The 20694-nt window shown below is 41.4% G+C and overlaps 1 protein-coding gene across 5 annotated transcripts in view; it reads left to right on the top strand.

Moving 5' to 3' along the window:
• Positions 1-20694, top strand: part of LOC141908073 (high affinity cGMP-specific 3',5'-cyclic phosphodiesterase 9A-like) — a 72597-nt gene that overhangs the window by 11058 nt on the left and 40845 nt on the right. For all 5 annotated transcript variants that reach the window (XM_074797880.1, XM_074797882.1, XM_074797881.1 and 2 more), the window contains exon 2: positions 17936-18085. In XM_074797880.1, coding sequence (XP_074653981.1) covers positions 17936-18085 — 150 coding nt within the window. The remainder of the gene's footprint in view (positions 1-17935; positions 18086-20694) is intronic.

The raw sequence follows: 20694 nt of genomic DNA, 5'->3' as shown, positions 1-20694 counted from the left end.
AACAACTGAAAGAAGACCAGTCTCAAGATTTAAGGCCACTTTTGTTCTCAAGACCAGTCTAAGATCAACTTAGTTCCATAGTGAATCAAACAACTTGAGACCAGATTCGAGGCCAGTTTTGGACTGAGGTCACTGTGCAACTTTGCCCAGGGGCCAGTTATGAAATTACTTTTACGCCAGGGATTAACTCCTAGGGTAATAGTTACGACCTTTGAAACAAGCCCTAGCTCAGTGTCTTCCTGAAATATCAAAGCATTTCTCTCAGTCGTATCTAATATTTTGGGATTATAAGCTCGACCATAAGTCAACACGTATTTAACAGGAAACTTATTGCACATGGATTGTTGTATACTGGATAGACGTAACGGCTGAGGAATGAGTGGTGCAAAGCCACCAATCACTCGTCTCGCCAAATACCGATAAACGTAATGGCGCAAAAATTTTTGTATTAGAAATATCTGGCTCGTGTTACACTGGCCAGATAGACATACATAAGTCAAGTACTGAGAGCCTAGATGTGTTTTGGATTTGGGCCAACTGTCTACACCGCTACCAAATAGGTCTGGCCTATTTGACGCAAAAATGTTGAACCAGGCCCCTGCCAAATTTTAGCACTTATCAGATTATCCCATGTCAATGCTGAAATTGACTCACCTCACATGCCGCAGCATAGTTTGATAGCTTTTTAGTAAGGAGTGAGTGATTTCTCTGATTAGGCACGGACCAAATTTGACTCGGGTCTGATCCGGGCCGAATCGTCTCGGTGTAATCGCGGCTTAACGAAGCAGGCGTCAGATTAGACTCGGGTGTGGTCTGCGAGTCGATTCGTCTCGTCTGATTTCCGCTGATACCCGATCGTCGCCGGTGACATTTAGTTTCGGCTACTGTGTCGCGGCGTCAGTCGGTAGACGTGTGATTCGCGCTAAACTCGCGTCTTAATTTGGCCAATTTACGCGCGTTCGCGTTCACAACTTACACTTGATTCAATCGATACCGAAGCATCACCTGAAGACACCGACGATATTCAGAATGTTTCGCCGTTTTCTAACTTCGCCGGATTTGATTTGCCGAAGCTGCCATGAATTTTTGATTCGATTAATTTAAGAAATTGTCGTCGCGTCTCGACAAAAAAAAAAGCCAAATTTCGTTAATCAATATTCTTATGACGCGAATAAAAATCAGCTTGGTTTCTAGACACTCGTTCCCTCGCTTGCCAGGGTATACAACGTCGAGTGCCTTGTTTATGCTATTTAACTCTTACTTCACATCTTGATTTAGGGCCGTTTTATTGAAAATCTGTTCAATATGTCTGGTAAAAGGGTTGTCCATTACTGCTTTGAATTTTTTACTCCTTATTTATGTTTATACATAAATTATCTGTTACTGTAGGGAGAAATTTTATATATTATAGCCCCCTTTCCTTCCCTTACTGCATATAGACTGATTAATGACCTACCTAAGTATTATTTAGGTGATGTTTGTCAGTTAAGAGTACGAAGTTTTTTAAAGGGATTGCGGGGTTGATCCGAGGAGGTCTTGTTAGACCTCCCCGTAAGAGTTTCACAATTTTATGGATAAAAAAAACCTAAAAACAGGTACATTCTGCACAATTTTATGGATAAAAAAACCTAAAAACAGGTACATTCTGTGAAACATAGGCCCAATTATGTAGAAAATCTGGTTGAGAGGGTTCTGCCAGAATGCTCTTTTTAAGATAATTCTACCCTAAAACATTTTGGTAAGACCCTCGGATCTCGCTCCTAGGTCTACCCCTGAAATCATACTCAATAACTCAGATCATTTGGGTTCGATGGAATTAATCAGTAGCCATTTCAGTGTCTACACTGCAGTGCGGTGTAGACACACTGACTACTTATACGCTGCACCGCTGTGTAACAATTTAACTATTCATTAGTTATAATCTTAATATTAATAGATGTGTCGGGAACCTGTCCCTGTCAAACATTGTGAATTATAAGTTACTAACGATACATCGCACCGCGGTGTAGAGAGACTAGTGTAAGGCCCATTAAGCCCACACTGGGTTTAAATATTCTAAGATTCTCTGATTATCTCGAGCACTTGAGGATGAGAATTGGTCGGCACCGAAAGGGTTAACTCATCATCTCAACTGGTAAAGGTCGTAGTTTTGGTGGCCGTGACTTAATAAAGATTAATAGACGCGAGATATTTATACCTCGTTATATTTTCACCGAGACGATGACGGATTGCGGTAGTTTACGCGTTACGAATATAGCTCGCGGCCGACGCCAACGACCGAAATCGCGGTCTACTTTACGACGAATATTTCTAATCTCGATGCGTAGTCACGATTCGTAGACGATTAACGATCGTCCCGACGTCGTCGTCGTCCTCGGCGCGGGCAGGAGCGCGCGGTGAAACGTCCTGCGTTTGACAAATCCGCCGCGCTGCGCCGCGTTCATATCAATCAATCAAATTTAACGACGTCGAACAAAAGATTTAACGTAGCAATAATGTAACCGGTGTGATATCTACTGTGCGCTCGTTTACCTATTAAACCCTTCCCGTTCGCTTAGCTGCACACGGATTATGGGACGCCACTCGACGAATTATTGCCTCGTTAGTTTCTTTCCCCCCTCAACCCACTGAGCGCCTCGCGGGGTATTAGCCGGCATCACGCGAGCGTTATTGATCCGGGCCAAACTTGGCACATGCCGTATTAGGCCCGGGCCATATTAGGCACTGATGCCGAACGGGAACGTGCCTTTTCGAAATGGGGCAGATTTGTGGTGCTCCAAAAACGTCGAATCAGTCGCGGGCCAAATTTGAGCACGGGTCAAATTATTCCATGGTTCTAGAAAGGACTTACTTCTTATACAGTGGGCTTTGAAAGGCTACTGGTACGGATGAATGATCACCCCCACCCCCCCTAGCCGAGAGCGTTATCTCCTTACCACCTGCCATCAGTAATGGTCAAAAGAAGCTTTTCAGCGGCTTTCCCGGCGAGGAACACTCGCAGACACTTTGCGAGGCTTCAGTTCTGCGACGCAAGTCAAGCTTACGCTTAAACTCTCGTTGATGGTGCAAATGGTATTGTTCACTGGAGCGTGGCTAATTTTTGCTTGCCAGGTGCTTTTAATGTTTTGGCAATTATTTCCCGCCCAGTGCTTCCGATGGTCGGATCGAAACTCCTTCGGCTTACGCGCATTCTACGCGCATTCCTATTATTAGTTCATTTTCATTTATCAAAAAAACCGTCATCACAACAGCGAAAACGACCCCTGATGGAAAGTTCATTGACCTGTTAAATGCTTCAAATTAGTTCATCGTTGCATATTCAAGGATGTATTTTTCATTGCAATTCTAGATAGAATCGCATACTAATGATGAAAGATGAAAACATTTCCTTGAGCTTTTTTGCTTAATTCCCTCAACCCACTGAGCGCCATACAGGGCATTATCAGGAGGTTCAATGTTTCTTTTTCCCAATGGGGCAGAGACCAGAGAAGAACCTTCGACTGAGAAACTCTTGTCACCACCGGAGTTCGAACCCATCAACCATGGATTGGGCCTAGTCTGGACCAAAGTTCCTCGAGCTAATAGTTATTTGATGTTCCGACTATAGCCGCTATCACATGGAGACGATTTGGCCCGGGCCAAATTGACACGGATCAGGCTCTGGCCAAATTTGGCCTGTGCCTAATTAGAGAGCGCGTTCGCACGCAAACCATTCAATTGATACTAAACAATGCTCAAACAAAGCGAAGTGGATCATTTCCGGTGCCAGTTGCAATTCAAACGCTATCATTTGTCTGGTGCTAAAATTTGGCTCGGGCCTGGTCCGATGTTTTTGGTCGGGCCGATTTGGCACCCGTGTGAACAGTTGTTCCGGGCAAAATTTAGCACGGGCCAAAAATTCTCGTGTGATCGCGGTTTTTATCCTGATAGCCATCTTGTGTCCAGCAATGGTTTAGTCTCGTACTAAATCAAAGGGATCGCTAAACAGGTAAAACATTAATCGTTAACAATATATCTTTTTCAAAACCAGTACGTGCGTTAGAAAAAAAATCAGGCCGCTGTCGGCGGTGTTATTCATTCCAAGAAAAACGCCCGAATTATCAATTTGCTGATAAATATAGATCCGCGGGCGTTTATTTTTGTCGAATCGTATCTCGCTAGTAAATTCACACCTAAAAATAGAAGGATTGATTCACGGATGTTTTCCAGGAATTTCCGGGCAATTCGTAAATTTCTCAGATGATGAAACGATGTTCGCCCGGCGTCGATTAGAGTTCCAGGAATCGAAAGAAGAGCGAAGCTAGGTGAAGCGTGATGACCTTGACACGTGTTATAATCGGTTACTAATTGATTGATTGATCGATTGTTGGCTCGTTTAGAAAATCAGTTAAAAGCATCGCATTGTCGATCGGTGAGCCAACCAGCAGTGAGTAGCAGCAGCTGACATTCTCAATCTAGTTCGTTCCAATTTTGAAAGGACCTTTTCAAATTGGTCTGTTCCAGGTATGGGCCAAATTAGAATGGACTATCTAGGGATAATGTGGATGCAGCCTTGGAGTACTCCAAGATGCAGCTTAGGGTTTAACATGTTAAGTTATTCAGTCATAAGAGATCGACCTAGGGGGGATATCGAGGAAGCTTGTCAAACCTGTATAGTTGTTTGCTAGACTTTGCACGAGAAGGCTGTTAAGTGACTTACTAGCAAGCTTTAGTGGAATTACCCCGCTGGTATATTAAACTTAAGTGGCTAAGCGGCTACACGGGGTAGATTCGGTCCGGACAAAACCTGAGTCAAATTTGACCGGTGCTTAATTAGAGAGCGGAGTCAAATTTGACCGGTGCCTAATTAGAGAGCGGTTGGCCCGGGCCTAATCTGGTACGGGACCAATTTGGCCCGAGTCAAAAATGCCAGCGGTCACGGCTTTTGGTTCACCAGTCCGCTGACGTCCTGGGGTCAGTTGGCCAAAGGTTGGTTAGAGTTAACCAGTGGATAGTTGACATGTATCAAGTGAGAAGTTCATCATTACTATGGTATTTATCAGCCGGTTATCTTTGATTAACTTTTCAGCAACTGGCCCCAGAACCCAGTTATGCAGAAACCGAAAAACTAAAATTCATGCCAAAAACTTTCCAAATTTCTCGGAATGACAAAACTATCGACGTTTCATCGCTGTAAACGAGGACGACGACGACGACAACGATGACGACGACGACGACAAGTCGAAGTGTTTGACGATAAACCGGAAAGTCGTAACGGATTATACAGGAAACATGGCGATATTGCGTGCGATATTCGACGATGTCGCGCTCGGTCACGCGTGCGTGTTCGTATATAATCGAACATAACGAATATTGCCTTTATTGTATATTTGCTGGAAATTAGAAGAAAAATGCGGCCGATCGATCGGAGGAAATATTGCGTATTCAGACGGTGTCGTCAAACGTCAAACGAACAGCGATAAAAAAAACGAGCATTTACTAATCGTCGACGGAGATGCCGCGTGCGCGCTATTTAACCGTTGCGTAATCATGTTGTGCCGATGATACCGGAGATATTTCATCGATTTAGAGAGATGTTTTCGGCTGGCGATGATGAAAGCTACTCGACGAAACTCGTCTATCCGTTACTTACGCAGTTTCGTGGTCGTTGGCGCTTTCTTTGAAAAAAAGAGGAACCAAAGCGTTGGTTTTCGATTGTGTCGGGAGGAGGGCAAGTTTTCTCTGTATACCAATATCGAGGTTTTAGGAAATAGCCTCGTTTTCAGGGTGAATAATTAAGATGGTCCTGATCTTGACCGAATAAAGAATCAGTCGCTGAAACGATGTCAACAGTTTATGATCATTGCTATTTTAGATCTTTCAAATTGACAAAACAACTTTAAAAATATAGAAATATTTGAAAAAAAGCAAAATGAGGACATTTTTTTGAAATTACGTTCGTTAGGTTCGTCGCTGATGAAATATTCGAAGGGTAGTCGAAATATTAAGGGTATTACGTAAATCTCGTGATAAAATCCTCCAGATTCGCCCCTTTTCAATTCTTACGGATGCTTGATTCTCGCGTACGCGCGCGGTCCTCGACGCCGCGACTGATCGTCTCCACTTGACTTGCAAATTTATTTTCTTCGTTCGTCGATGTCTTTAAAGCGAGATCGTCTGATGTTGAAGTGTTAAATCGGCCTCTTACCGTTCGATGATCAAAGGAATTATTCTCCATCACCTCGACGGATATTATTACCATTGCCGTTGTTGTTTTTTTCTCGATTCTCGTCCGCCCGTCGTCGTCGTCGTTCAAAAGTCAACTGATGATAGCGTCGCGCGATTGAAATCCGATTGAAATCTCATCATCTTCGACGAGATTTGCCTTTTATTACGAGGCCGCTCGTAGCGCGCGGATAAAACTTTACGATAAGTTTCTCCGTGTGCGCGCGCGTGCGAGGGATAGCACCCGATGAGAGGAGATAAGACGATGTCGCCTTCACGCGATAATCAAGTTATCCGGTTGATGTCGTTTTATGACTGGATACGGATCAGAATCGGTAAACGAGATGACAAGGTCACGAGGTCACGCGTGTAATGAATTACAGCATCTGATCATTCGGTCAAGTACGATATGCGTCGATTAAAGATGGCCGCCTAGTAAATCCCCTATGGCTTCATTTACACTACGTTATCTAGATCCTTCTAAATTTATTCTGCATTTCAATTTTTATTTTTCAACAGTTTAGAATGTACTTAGTTAAGCCATGGACGTATAAACTAGATTATATGATTGTCAATCTAGTTTATATGTCCATGGTTAAGCTGATCGAACGAACTAAATTCAATTTCATAAAGGACCAATTGTGTGTGTGAATAAAGCCTGTCGTCGAAAACTCGAAGCCAAGTTACATTTGAGACTATAGCAAGCATTTTTTGCCCGGAAAAACTGTTTATGCAGTTGCCAAATGGGCCTGTGCCCGTTTGGCCAAATTTTGCCCGACCAAAAATGGACCACGCCCATGCCAAATTTTAGCACGGGTTAAATTATTCTGTATGAATAGTAACTGGTTCTGGATGAGATTCACTTCACTTTGTTTAAGCATTGTTTAGTATCGAGTGAGTGGTTTATATGTGAACGCGCTTTCTAATTAGGCACAGGCCGAATTTGACTCGGGCAAGATCCGGGCCAACCCGGGCGAAATCGTCTCTGTGTGATCACGGCTTTATATCTTATACCAACTAAAAACTAGCATCTAACAACTGAGGACTGACTCGTCACATGATTTCAGACCACTTTTGGACTTCAGTCACAACTGTGCAACTGGCAGTTTTAGCTGCCCTGTAGGGAATGTCTTTCGGTTGCGCCGTGTGCGCTAATGGCTAATCGCAAACCCTTATACGGATTTGTAATTTGATTAATCAGCAAGTTCACGAGGTAACAGTAGTTTTAACTTGGAGATCTGAGTACACCTACTTAACTGCACTCGGTCATTAGCTTTCTACATCTATATTTGCGTGTAAGTGAGTTTATCAGATCACGCCGATGACCATTCATTTACCTGTATACCACATGCGTCCCCGCGCGCGCGCGCCAGCCGCTGACCTGTTACCATTATCGATAGCTTACCGTTATCATATCTCGTGACGCATTACATTTCTAGTTATCATTTTCAATAGGCCCCAGTTTCGCGGTCGTGGCTTCAGTCCAAAAGTGGTCTTAAATGTTTAGACAAATCTTAAGACTGGTCTTAGGTTGTTAGATGATATGATATGGGTGACTCCTAGAATATCGAAAATAACAATGTTGTTTTGTGAAATCGATGGGCGGCTCCAGAATGCCCACCATAGAAAGAAACGTTGGTCTTTCTGGTCACTGCTATGACATAGCGTTAACAAATATCTGTGCATTATGTTATATCATATTACTGATTATTCTTGCGACACGGTTTTTAGAATCTGTAGAATCTGTGCCAGACTGCTGACCCAATTTTCAACCAAACATCTGACATTTCGCACGAGAAGGAAACGTTTAACAATTGAATATCCGATGATACATCATCGTCATCATCATCGTCATCGTCGTCATCGTCATCGTGAATCTGTGTTTTCGTTCATCATTTGGTTAAAGTTAACCGAGGCAGAATCTTCTTCTCGACGCGACGATCGAAACGAAATTAATTTTCGTCGAGATTCGAAAGTCGGCGTCGTCGGCGTGTTCGTTGCGAGTTGTCATCAGTTTTATGATGAATTCGTCCTTCGAGTCGTCGATCATCGTCGTCGACGACGCGATGTTCCGTCCGTTCAGCCGTGAGCGCCGACGCCGACCTTGCCAGCTACAACGATGACGTTATCGTCGTGAACATACTCGTTAATTAATACATCGACCTTTCCATTCGTGAAAATATCCGATCATGAAACTAAACCATAGAGAGGTCATTGTGTGAGTCTAGTGACAGTACATGTCAAGCTATGTACAAGAAGACACAGAGATAGATACCGTGCTACTGGTCTATTCCAATCCATTTTAGACCTGGTTGGTTTGTTCCGACCAAAAAGACTGGTCCAGGTTTTTTTTTAAAATATATATATAGCTTTATTTCACGGAAAATTTTACAATACGTTATTTTGCTAAGGTCAAAAATTGACATTAATAGCAAAGGTCCATTCTGATCGACCGGTCCAGGTCCATTCTGAATTTTAGAACGGACCATTTCTGTATGTGTGTGAATGGACACTTTGGTCTTGTATCCTCTCAATCGCGTATTCATACTTGCATCTAATGGGACCAGTCATCACGACTGATTTAAAAACATGTTTGAACATATGAGCACTGATTTGGTCCATTCTAAATTGGTCCATCCCCGGTATGGGTCAAATTAGAATGGACTAACTAGGGATAGTGTTTTATAAGTTACTAAGTCACAATGTTTGACCAGTGCTGACAGGTGCTGCCATCTTTCAATAGAGAATAGTACACTCAGATGCGGGGTACTAGTAGCAAAGTCCATCAGTGATTTATACACCGCACCACGGTGTAGATGCATTGAAAGGGTTAATCGAATAACTTACTTCCACGTGATCTCGAGATGAAAAATGGTTTTCTTTTCTCGTGAAATCGTGGCCGCCGTTCCTCATGAAAAAAAAATGCTTTTAAACTTTACACTCCGATAAAACGAACAATCGGGGATTTCGTTTCGAGATCAAGGCGTCTCCGTCATCGTCGAGCTGAATCGTCGTCTCGAGATTTGAATAAATATTTGTTTCTCGATTGCGTAAAAAATCTCGATCGATCGATAAACGCACAATGAACGTTCGCGAAAAATAAACCCATTATCGCGAATAGAAATGAAGCGCTTATCGGCGCTCTCGATAGAATTACATTTAGCTAATCGCTTCGAGTGGATAGTTCTCTCTTTACGAGTTCCACTGCGGAAATAGATCGTGAATTGTTCGCTGTGCTTACGTACGTTTGGTTACTACGTGACTTTTTGAACGAACGAGCGAATGAACGGCCGGGCAGACGCGTGAAAGATATCGAAATCTTTTTTTAAAAACCGGCTCTCATTTCGTAATGCGTAACTACGTGACTTTTTCAATGAATGGCGAGTGGTGTAGATTTTTTTTTTCACTTAACGTGAAGTTTGTCGAATGGCGATATTTTTAAGGAGTAAGGGTGCACGAACGTGATGACTAGAATGGTCAACGCGCGATGGCTGTTCGGGCGCGCAAATTACCCGTCTACCGGTTACAGCCTGATTAATGATGCTAATCAGATCTTCATTATATCATGGAATGAAGGAATGAAGGTTTCTCGTGAATAAACGCATCCGTTTACGGAATATTTAAGATTTTAAGGACTTTTTCGTGAAGAATTTTGCTGCAAATTGATGTATTAAGAACGTTGTTATCGCTATGAATGCATAGATCACTGAGATTCTATCCAGCGATGCAGTTTTTAGTGTAGGGCTTATCAAAAAATCTAACTCATGAAAGATCCCCAAAGGAATTGATATTTGTAGTTTAACGCATTTGATCTTCCAGTCACTAGTACATAACTTATCCTCTGAAAGGGCTTTGACGCATTTTTGACATTGATCAAATCTAACTCCCGAAAGGTCCACAATGATATTTCTATTTTAATACTTTCAATTCTAAAGTTCTAAATGGTCACCAAGTACAGCCTATCCTCTTAAAGGGCTTTGACATATTTGACTAATAAAATTCGTGAAAGGTCCACAATGGAATTTCTATTTTGATACTTTCGATTTTCAAAGTTTTAAAGCGTCCACCGGTACATTACCTATCCTCTGAAAGGGCATTGACATATCTAACCACTTAACTATCGCAGTATATACACGTATCATGTTACCAGAGATTGTGTCATTATAAAGCACGGGAGGTCTGTAGATTGCTGAGGAGGTGTCTTCAGCGGGACGCTGCTGCTGACAATAGTTTAGAGCGGTACACAGTGAGTTGTTACTATAAATAACTGCTTTAATGTCACATACAGTTCAAATATATGTGGAAACCTGTCTCTTGAGTCGGGTATAAACCGGACAAACAGGATACGTAAGTCAAATGATCTGCTGCATTTCATGTCACTAAAATGAGCATACGTGGAACTCCTGAGAGACGCGGTCGTAAAAAGGTTACCTGACGTACATATCACTGATATTGGTCATAATGTAAATACATTTCTGTCCAATCAACACTAATGGGGTGTGGTCGCTAAGGTCTTAGTAAGACAGGACCCATTTGCTCGGAAGTTGGTTAACCCTTTCAGTGCGTCTACACCGCAGTGCGATGTACGAATCGGTGATGGATTTTCCTAGTACACCGCACTGCAGTGTATTGATGTAATTAGTAATTAGTTTTTATCTCTATTGAAAGATGGCAGCACCTAGTGGTGTATACGCACTATAGTGGTATTCCCGTTATTCAACACACTAGGGCGGAATTTTTCATAATGTTCAAATTATTTCCAGCACTATAGGGTATTGATTAGTCAGCACTGAAAGGGTTAATCCTGATGGTAGAAGTGCAATTAAATTTCTCACTTAGTCAACTATCACTGGTTGACTCTAACAAACTTTTGAGCCACTGACCCCAAGAATGAAAATTATAAGACGAAGATCCCAAACTCACCCAATCATTGTCCTTTTTGCCAGGGAACTGAAGATGTCATTCATACTGAAGACTTTTTGTTAGAAATTGCATTTTTCAATGTTTAGTTCATTCATTATCTCATACAGAGAAACAAGAAACATATTGAAACAAACTTCCGGCTCACAAGTATGATTTTCAAAATGGTGGTGATTTTGTTCAGTTGTGGGGTCTGCCCGTCTCGTCTCTGATCGGCTATTGTGTATTATCGGTGTTTCTTGTTTGGATACTTTAAATCAGGCACAGCAATCTAATGTTGCGCATAACCAATAAGCGTCTCGGTGAAAAGTGTTTCTTGTTTCTGAACAACGCACGCAGTCAAGACAGATTGACTGTTCGGTGTTTATTTCTAGGCTGTAGTGGAATGTAAGTGCAATTAATTTTGACACTTAATGTAGTATTGCATGGATTACTTTTCTGCAACAAGTAAGTTGAGGCACCACTCTGTTAAGAATTGAACATGCCATTCAAAAGGCTACGCACATAACTTCTTAGTTCGTGGTGTATAGTGCAAATGTAAGGGCAATTATTAACTTTGGCACATCGTGTAAACACTGATGTATTTACACATGAAACAAGTGAGCAGGTCTGATTGACAGTGGTATATTCATTACTAACTCTTGCATCGGCTTCGCAAAACAGTAGCAGGCTTTTTCAGTTATATCGAATTGGGCAGGACTATTTACGTATTTTTTTTAAAGGACACGGCTCTCTCGTTCTCTCCTTCTCCTCCTCTCCCTCTCCTCACCTCCCTCTCTCCCTCTCCCTAGACTGCCACGAGATGAAAGCCTGCCTGATTAGCCCAAGTGTGCAATAAGATTTTTTAAGGGGGCGCACTTAAAATAAAAATGAAATTTTTGTCGCAGGGATCCACGGAGCGTTTTTTTGAAATGATGCTTTTAGATGGCATATCCTGCATTGAAAATCATTATTTTCCAAAAATGAATTATTCCTTGCATTTCTTCAATGTTTTTCTCAATCAGACTTGCTATCCTGTTACACTCACTCTAAAATCCGGCCCTACAACAAATCATCTTTTGTCTACATCTCCTATGTATTTAACGAGTTCCCGTCGTCGTTTTACAAATCTTTGCTATGGAGACATCGGCGTTTGAGGATTGATTACAGCGCTATACCTCATCAGGTAAATAACAAAACGTCGTCGCTATAAAACATTGACACAGCTTTACGGCTGCTGTTCAGCTAATATCCTGTCAGATATTAATATACGTACGAGATCAAAAGATTCATCGCCAACACCGATTCTGTTCAAACTTATTAGATTGTTAATATCGTTGTCGATGGATGATTAGATGTTAATGCTGATGTGATGCTGATGCCGTTTGAATTCTTCTTTCAATTCTTCTTTCAAACATCAAGTCGTCTTTGTCAAATTTCTCAAATTCAGTTTACGTTCGCAGCGATATTCAGAGATCCAAAATGCCCATAATAGCCGTGATTAGCCACATTAACGTTACTGATCTGCACCAACTGTTCACACCAGCACCAAATAGCCCCTGCTTGTTTGACCCGGTCAAATTTGGCTCTCAACCAAATATGTCGGGTCAGGCCTGAACCAAATTTTGGTATAGGTCAAATTCTCCTGTGGTGCTGGAAGTGATTCACCTCACCACAGCATCATTTCGATAACATTTTAGTTATGAGTAAGTGGTTAAGCCCAGTTAGGCCCTGGCCAAATCATCATCGTGTGATCCTGGTTTTGTAGGAACGGTAAGTTCTTGCAGAACCGAACAATCAGTGGTTCCCAATAGGGTATCCCCAATCTTCTGCGGTCTTTTTTCCTGCATTTTTTTTTGCAGTTGAACAATCAGTAATATTTGTGTATTTCTTTCTATCTCTGTTCGTCCTCGTCAATAGTTTGTAGAATCATTATAGATGACTTTATCACTCAACCAGCGTGTATATACAGTTATACAATCCTCAATGAGCTCCCCGGCCGGCGGGCCGCTCCCCACATTTCACGGTCTGTCAATCAATCATTTGTCTAATTTGTCAGTCATCAATCGCTATATTGCTATTGCTGCTGCTGCTGCTGCGAGATCTTCCTGCTGAATACTGGTCTTTGTTTCTAACCAGATTGAAAGTTTCTGCTGCGTTTATCGGTAAAGAGCAGCAACTCCAGTAAAACGGGCTCTGATTTATAACTACCGCACTGTTCTATTACGGGCAGAATTTAACTCAACTCTGTTTCTCACTCCCTCGTGCTCCCTGTCACTCCTTGCCCCCTCTTTCTCTCACTCCATCCTTTTCCATTTCATTAACTCCCTGTTGCTCTCTCCCCGTATTTTGCCCTTTACCTCCCAACTCTTCCCGCCTCTCTCTTTCCCTTTCTTCCTGCCTCTTCTTCCCTCATGACTCCCTACGCCTCGGCACTACCTCTCCCTTCACTACCTCTCTTCACTTCCTACCCATCTTTCATTCTATTGGCCAGCATCGTCAAACTCCTGTGTCGCGGCGACACAGAATTTCTAAGAAATGTTTCAGGAAAAAAGTTTTTTGTCTCCGCGTCGTCGTCGGGGGAATGAGAAGATGGAATTTTGTTGTTGTTTGCCCGGAGATATCGATGAAACCATAGAAACGAGTTGTGTGTTAACGTCCCCTCTATCCTTCCGTTCGATGATGAAATGGCTTTCTGTATTCGGTGAGGAAAGTTTTCGCGATATTCGATATCGTGATTCTCTGTAGGCCTGTAGCCGCGATCGGCTAAATTGACACGGATCAGGCTCGGGCAAAATTTGGCCCGTGCCTAATGAGAGAGCGCGTTCACACGCAAACCATTCACTCGATACTAAACAATGCCCAAACAAGTGGATCATTTCCGGTACCAGTTGCAATTCAAACGCAATCATTTGTCTGGTGCTAAAATTGGCTCGGGCCTGGTCTGACGTTTTTGGCACGGGCCAAAAATGCTCGTGTGATCGCGGCTTATATGTCCGGGCTCGATGCCAGTGAATTTTCGAATAACCCGGAAATCGAAGCGAGTGATTGATCGATGGTTCAACCGAAAGTCTTCTGAGGCTCAAACGAATTGGTACCTTGTTTCTCCTAAATGACTGTCTGAAAAATACTTGAATAAACGAAAGTTCTATCTTCCCTGTTATTTTCTATTTTTGAAAATAAGAAAAAAGATTTTTATGGTGATTTTTTCCCTTTACCCTCCCATCTTGTTCCTCCTGCAAAAATTCTGTACTCTTAGTAATTTAAGTAAGGCCTGAATGGACAGAGCAATTGGGAGAAAGTCATCGAGAAATTATTTGTCCGCCTCGGAGAGTGGATATACGCGGTTCGGCCATTAGTTGTATTAGTGACGGAAAAAATGACGTTCGAAGAAAGTCTTGATTCGTCGTATAACGATCGCGTCGATAGGTCATCGGAAATGAGAAGCCCGTAACTGCGATCAAACGTCCGCAATTATCAATCTTTCGACGTACAAAAACATGCGGCGATACATCATAATAATCTCGCGTCTGGTCAGACGTGTGCGAATAAATGACCACCTGATTCGTTATGTAGATGGACATCGACCGAGCAGCGCGCCGCGACAATGGACCCGACTCGACGTCTGAAAAATGAAGATCAGATTAGCGACCGGTTTCGAGCGAGTGTTTTAAGATATCGCGAGCGTTTGGTCGGCGCAGTAATGATTGATCAGTCACCGGGTGAGAGTGATATTACATCTGAACACTGTTTATGGTAATCATCGGCTACTCGGCGCGGTGGCGGCAGATGTCGGTGAGATCTCTTAACGTTCCTTATTAGTTTTTAACTCCGCGGATTTGCGCTCGCTGTGACAAACAGGGGCGGGGATGGGTTGTTGGTTTCAGTAATTGTAAGTAAGTGTTTCAGTAAAACACTTGGATGATTGCAACAAATGATAATCCTCATGATGTAATGTTTCGTGTTTCTACTTCAAAAAATACTTTAGAATTCTGGAGGGTCACTTTTTTAAATTGAAAGGCTTAACCCTTTCAGTGCGTGTACACCGCAGTGCGGTGTACGAATTGGTGATGTATTTTGCTAGTACACCGCACTGCAGTGTATTGATGTAATTAATTATTAGTTCACTATCACTGTCAAACATAGTGAAATATTAGTAACTAACGATACACCGCGCCGCGGTGTAGACGCACTATAGTGGTATTCCCGTTATTCAACACAACAGGGCGGAATTTTTCAAATTATCTCTAGCACTATAGGGTTGGATTGGTTAGTCAGCACTGAAAGGGTTAAATTGAACAATGGATGAATTACAACCAATTCCAAGTTTATCCGTTGCACCCAGGCACTGGGACAAAATGCAACTCGGCGGAAACAACTGCGCCATCAGGGACACGCCTAATAGTTCGAGGTGATTCCGTTGATGTTTACAACGTTTGCGGCGACTACTCGACGACGAGACGCTCATCTGCGGAGAACAGTAATTACCGTTTAACGATCGACATTTCAAACACTCGACGAAATCAACGCGATGCAAACGAACAACACATTGATCGATCTGTAGGAACTGGAACAACGTCTGCCGTCGAGCGAGATGCTTCTTTTATACTAATAATAATGTGCTTGATTTAAGCCGAGACGATATGGCCCAGGATCAGGCCCCCCTGAGTCAAATTTTGCCCGTCGCTTATTAGAGGGCATGTTTACACGTAAACTATTCACTCGATACTAAACAATGCTTAAACAAATCGAAGTGGGTCACTTCTGGAACCAGTTACAATTCAAACGCTTAAATTTGGCTCGGCCTGTTCCGACGTTCTTGGTTGAGCCAGACGGACACGGGCCCATTTGGCACCCATGTGAATAGTAGTTGTTTGTCACGGGCCAAAAATGCTTGTGCGAACACAGCTTCTAAGATCTAGAATGGATCGGTCTAAAATGGAATGGACCAATTTAGACTGGACTCGTATGAATGCTTTATCCATTCGAACTAGGAACAGACTAAATTTCGAACGGTTTCATAACACTTTTTGAACGTCTGACTGTAGTAGGGTTCACTCGATCGGTCGAGTCATAAGGGATGAATTTTCGAAGAACGACGCAATAGAAACTGCAGTTCCCGGTAAAAAAAATATTTGCCTTGTCCCGAGAAAATACAGCTTGAGGGAATAATGGGATAGTTCTGAGAAACTACAGACACCTGCGTTTAGTGCTGTACCTGTCATAACCACAAACTACACCAGAGGCTTGTCTTCCTCAGAAGGTGAATTGTTTTGAAGCCGGTGCCAAAACAAATAAGATAGCCGCCGATTGTTGAGTGACTGAGGGGAGCAAAGATCTTTAATAAGAAATCTGTTGTAAAAATTACCGCGTGGCAGGTACATGTATATCCTCTTCAGGATATGTGGAACTTCTGATTTTACTGATAGGACGTGTTTAATTTGATACTTTTCTTAAATAGAAGCCAAGTTTCGATACATATCAGAGCTGCCAATTGTCATGGATTGTCCCTGAAAATGCCTCACTGTCCCTGGTAGGTTTTTTTTTTATGCTAATGAAAATCTATTGCTATCCCTGAAACAATTTCTGCTGTCCCTCTGAAGATTGTTTTAATTCTTCATTTTTCCTTATTGTGCGCCTGAAAATTTACTTTTTTGTCCCAGGTGTGGTAATTATATATATATATATATATATATATATATATATATATATATATATATATATATATATATATATATATATATATATATATATATATATATATATATATATATATATATATATATATATATATAATTATATATATATATATATATATATATATATATATATATATATATATATATATATATATACGTACACGATTTTTGAATGACTGAGGGGTAGGGTGAGAAAAAGAACGAGAAATGTTTCGCAGTAAACACTGTCGAATGTTTTATTCGTGTTATTCTCGACTCCTCTTGGCCTTCCTGCGCGTTTCCCGAACTGCTGCCGCGTTTGCGTTGCATGAGAAAAATATCCACCGGCAAAAACTGGATACCGCGAAAATGAACGGATGAACTGAATGGGATCGCGAGACTGACTATAAATTCAGCCGGAGATGTATATAGAGCAGCTGTAAATGTATCTCTCGCTGCGTTATTGTCAGTATATACTATAAAACTACTATTACTGTGATCGTTCAGGAAATGATATTCATTCATGAAACGACTCTGCGATTAGATGCGTTCTGATTCGTTCTCGGCGATCACTTCACGGCGACTTCAGGATCTTTAAAGTAATTTTCAACTGTTTTTTTAGTTAGGCTTTATATCACAAACTTGTGATCGGTTTTTACGTATCCTTTCAATTATTCTGAATATTTCTATTTCCGTGGATTTTCATACTGTTTTTCGAACGAAGGGACTGCGCAAGATTTAACAGATATTTCATGTCATTCTAATGAATAGAGTTTCTTTGGACTAAGTTAAACAGAAAATGATGATCGGTTTATTTAATATTCAAAAATGAACTTTGACTCAAGTGCTAGGTCTTACCTCATATTCATTTAGAAAACTACGAACTAAAGAAAATATTTTCTGTAAATTCTGAATATCGGATTTTTATTACATATTCTCCATATCATATTGTGGTTATTCTTATGCTATATTGTATTTCAGTTACCTTTGTCTTTTAGTTGGATCCCCGCAATTCGAGGCAAGCCTTGATTTTGAAACTGTTGTAACTTGCCTTGTTACACAAGTAATAAAGGAGCCTCACAGCCTTATGGATTTAGTTTCGAAATTGTGAAGTTTCATATTCATGTTCGATTTCTAATTTGTTGTCGTTTCAGAAACATTCCGAACGGCGGCGGAAGCTGGACCAAACGATATCGTTAAACTGTACAATATAAAAGGCAATCTGGTGAATATATCGCCACGTCTAAAACCGAATACAATCTATACACGTTACAAACTGGAGGTTGTCGCAGCCAATATTTCAGGTCAGTTCTATATCTACTTGTATTTATGACTTATTTTTTTTGCGAATATTTTTCTAGACTTTTTGAACCTTTTAAAAACCACCTACCCACAGCACTGGATTGATGAGAGGCCAGTGAAAGACTGCTACCACTAGGATTCAAACCCAGAATCCTGGATTGATGAGAGACCAGTGAAAGACTGACTGACTGCCACCACCAGGATTCAAACACATGAACCCTGGATTGATGAGAGACCAGTGAAAGACCGACTGACTGCTACCACCAGGATTCAAACACATGAACCCTTGATTGATGAGAGACCAGTGAAAGACTGACTGACTGCTACCACCAGGATTCAAACACATGAACCCAGGATTGATGAGGGACCAGTGAAAGACTGACTGACTGCTACCACCAGGATTCAAACACATGAATCCCGGATTGATGAGGGAGCAGTACGTGAAAGACTGACTGACTGACTGACTGCTACTACCAGGATTCAAACACATGAATCCTGGATTGATGAGGGAGCAGTACGTGAAAGACTGACTGACTGACTGCTAATGAATTGACTGAATCTCATTAACTGCAGGTAGCTTCCTCTTTCCTTGGTTCTCATTTCTAAAAAGTGTCGAAGTTCAAAATGCAATGGAAGATAAAATGTGTCAATACCACGGAAAGCCAAATTTGTTTTCGAACTTTACTGATTAACATTATTTATAGGTTTATTTTTCCGCAAAAACAGGTTGGGAAATCCAGACTAAAGTTAAATAGGTTTGTTTGCCAGTGAATTGTTGAAGGACAGATAATATTGCGAAGTCAATATTGATGTATTCTATAACTGTCAGCGTTGTCGACGTACTAATAGCTATTTGAATTATGGTCGTGTGGCTTTCCTTTTTAGCGTAAAGCTTAGAACAGTCGAGCTTTTATCGGATTTTCTATGGTTTGTCCGCGGACAAAAAATGGACTTACCGGTAGCTAGAAATTATCGATCGTGCGATTAGATAGAGCAGATTTGCTATTACGAGAACGTATACGGCATTTTAGGGATCAGTTCCGTATTTTCTATGATCAGATTCTAGGCTTCCATTCTCGTTATGACAAAAAATGTTCCAAAATTCTGACGCTCCTGGACATGACGGAAGGACTGGTACCTGGTTTTGAAAGTAATGCCGACAGTTTTTACGCAGGATAGTGTGCGTAACAATACGACGACGACGACAAAATTTAGTCCATTTTCATTTATAATGAGAATAACTTTATTTTCTGTTGAATTACGACAGATTGTGCTATTAAAAAAAAGTATACAAAAAAACCAGGGTGGCCACTTACCTGGAATTCAGGGAAAAGTCTCGGAATTTTTCGTTTCTTAAAAAGAGTCAGGGACTAGGGAATTTGAAAAAAAAACTAAAAATCAGGGAAAAGTCTGGTGGATTTGTTGAGATTGTTAGATCGTGCATAAAATCAATTAAATTAGGTCTATGTCTTACGTATTTGACTGTGTTAATTGGTTGGATTCTTAGCAGATCGAGTCAGGGAAAACAAGGACATGTATGTCAGGGAATAGTCGGGGGGGGGGGGAAGCATATCAAATAAAAGTTGATACCCTGAGAATACAAAAGAATACATTAGATAAAAGTATGATCATGGATAGATAAACTTGGGTTTTCCAGTGTATAAATATATATATGTGTGTGTGTGTGTGTGTGTGTGTGTGTGTGTGTGTGTGTGTGTGTGTGTGTGTGTGTGTGTGTGTGTGTGTGTGTGTGTGTGTGTGTGTGTGTGTGTGTGTGTGTGTGTGTGTGTGTGTGTGTGTGTGTGTGTATATATATATATATATGATATTCATGTTGCAATACAAGGGAAAGGGGCTTAATAAAGTGCCCTGTCACCCTCACGCAATAGACTTTCTTCCTCCTAGATTTTAGTTATGATATAATAATTAGGCAGATCACGAGCCTAGATAAACTCCTGGTTCCCGGTGGTGATTGTTCATTATAGATTTCATTGTGCCGCGTTTGATATGTATCATGTATCTGGAAGGTAATCAATCGACGTAAATACCGACCAATCAGGCGTTATATCGACCATCGCCGTTTCCTCGCTCGCCCCGGGGCGGTGTCGCGTGCGCGCCACGCGTGTTTTACGATAACATACCGAATGGATGAGTGATTATTAGTCGCGTTGTTCCTCGTGAAGTCGGTATTTTCCTCATCGCTGACGATCAGTCGATGAATATTATTGGATAAAAACAAACTGACAATCGCCATAAGGATCTGCGTTTATATGTTTATATGATCACAAGGAAGGGAAGACGTGTGTAGGCATGCGTGAAGGGTTTTATGCGGTTTCATATGAAATCGCTGATTCCACTTCAGAGTTTACTGGAATTCCTGCAGCGTTTGATCTTACGTGTCGCCTCATTGGTCAAAAACAGCTCTTTTCTTGGGCTAAGTACAAAATACAGTGAAACCGGCTGAATTAGAATCAGTTTTGATGTAAACTGGATATCATTTTAAGGTCCATCTAATGTGAATATGAAATGAGATGTTGAATGTGGATTTCTCGTAAAGCGGGCGTCTGATGATTCCAAATAATCTACTGTAATCAAGATCGGTAAAACACTA

Source organism: Tubulanus polymorphus, chromosome 7, assembly GCF_964204645.1.
Source record: "Tubulanus polymorphus chromosome 7, tnTubPoly1.2, whole genome shotgun sequence".
NCBI lineage: Eukaryota > Metazoa > Nemertea > Palaeonemertea > Tubulaniformes > Tubulanidae > Tubulanus > Tubulanus polymorphus.
Note: the sequence above shows the minus strand (reverse complement) of the source record. Positions and strands in the feature narration are given on the sequence as shown.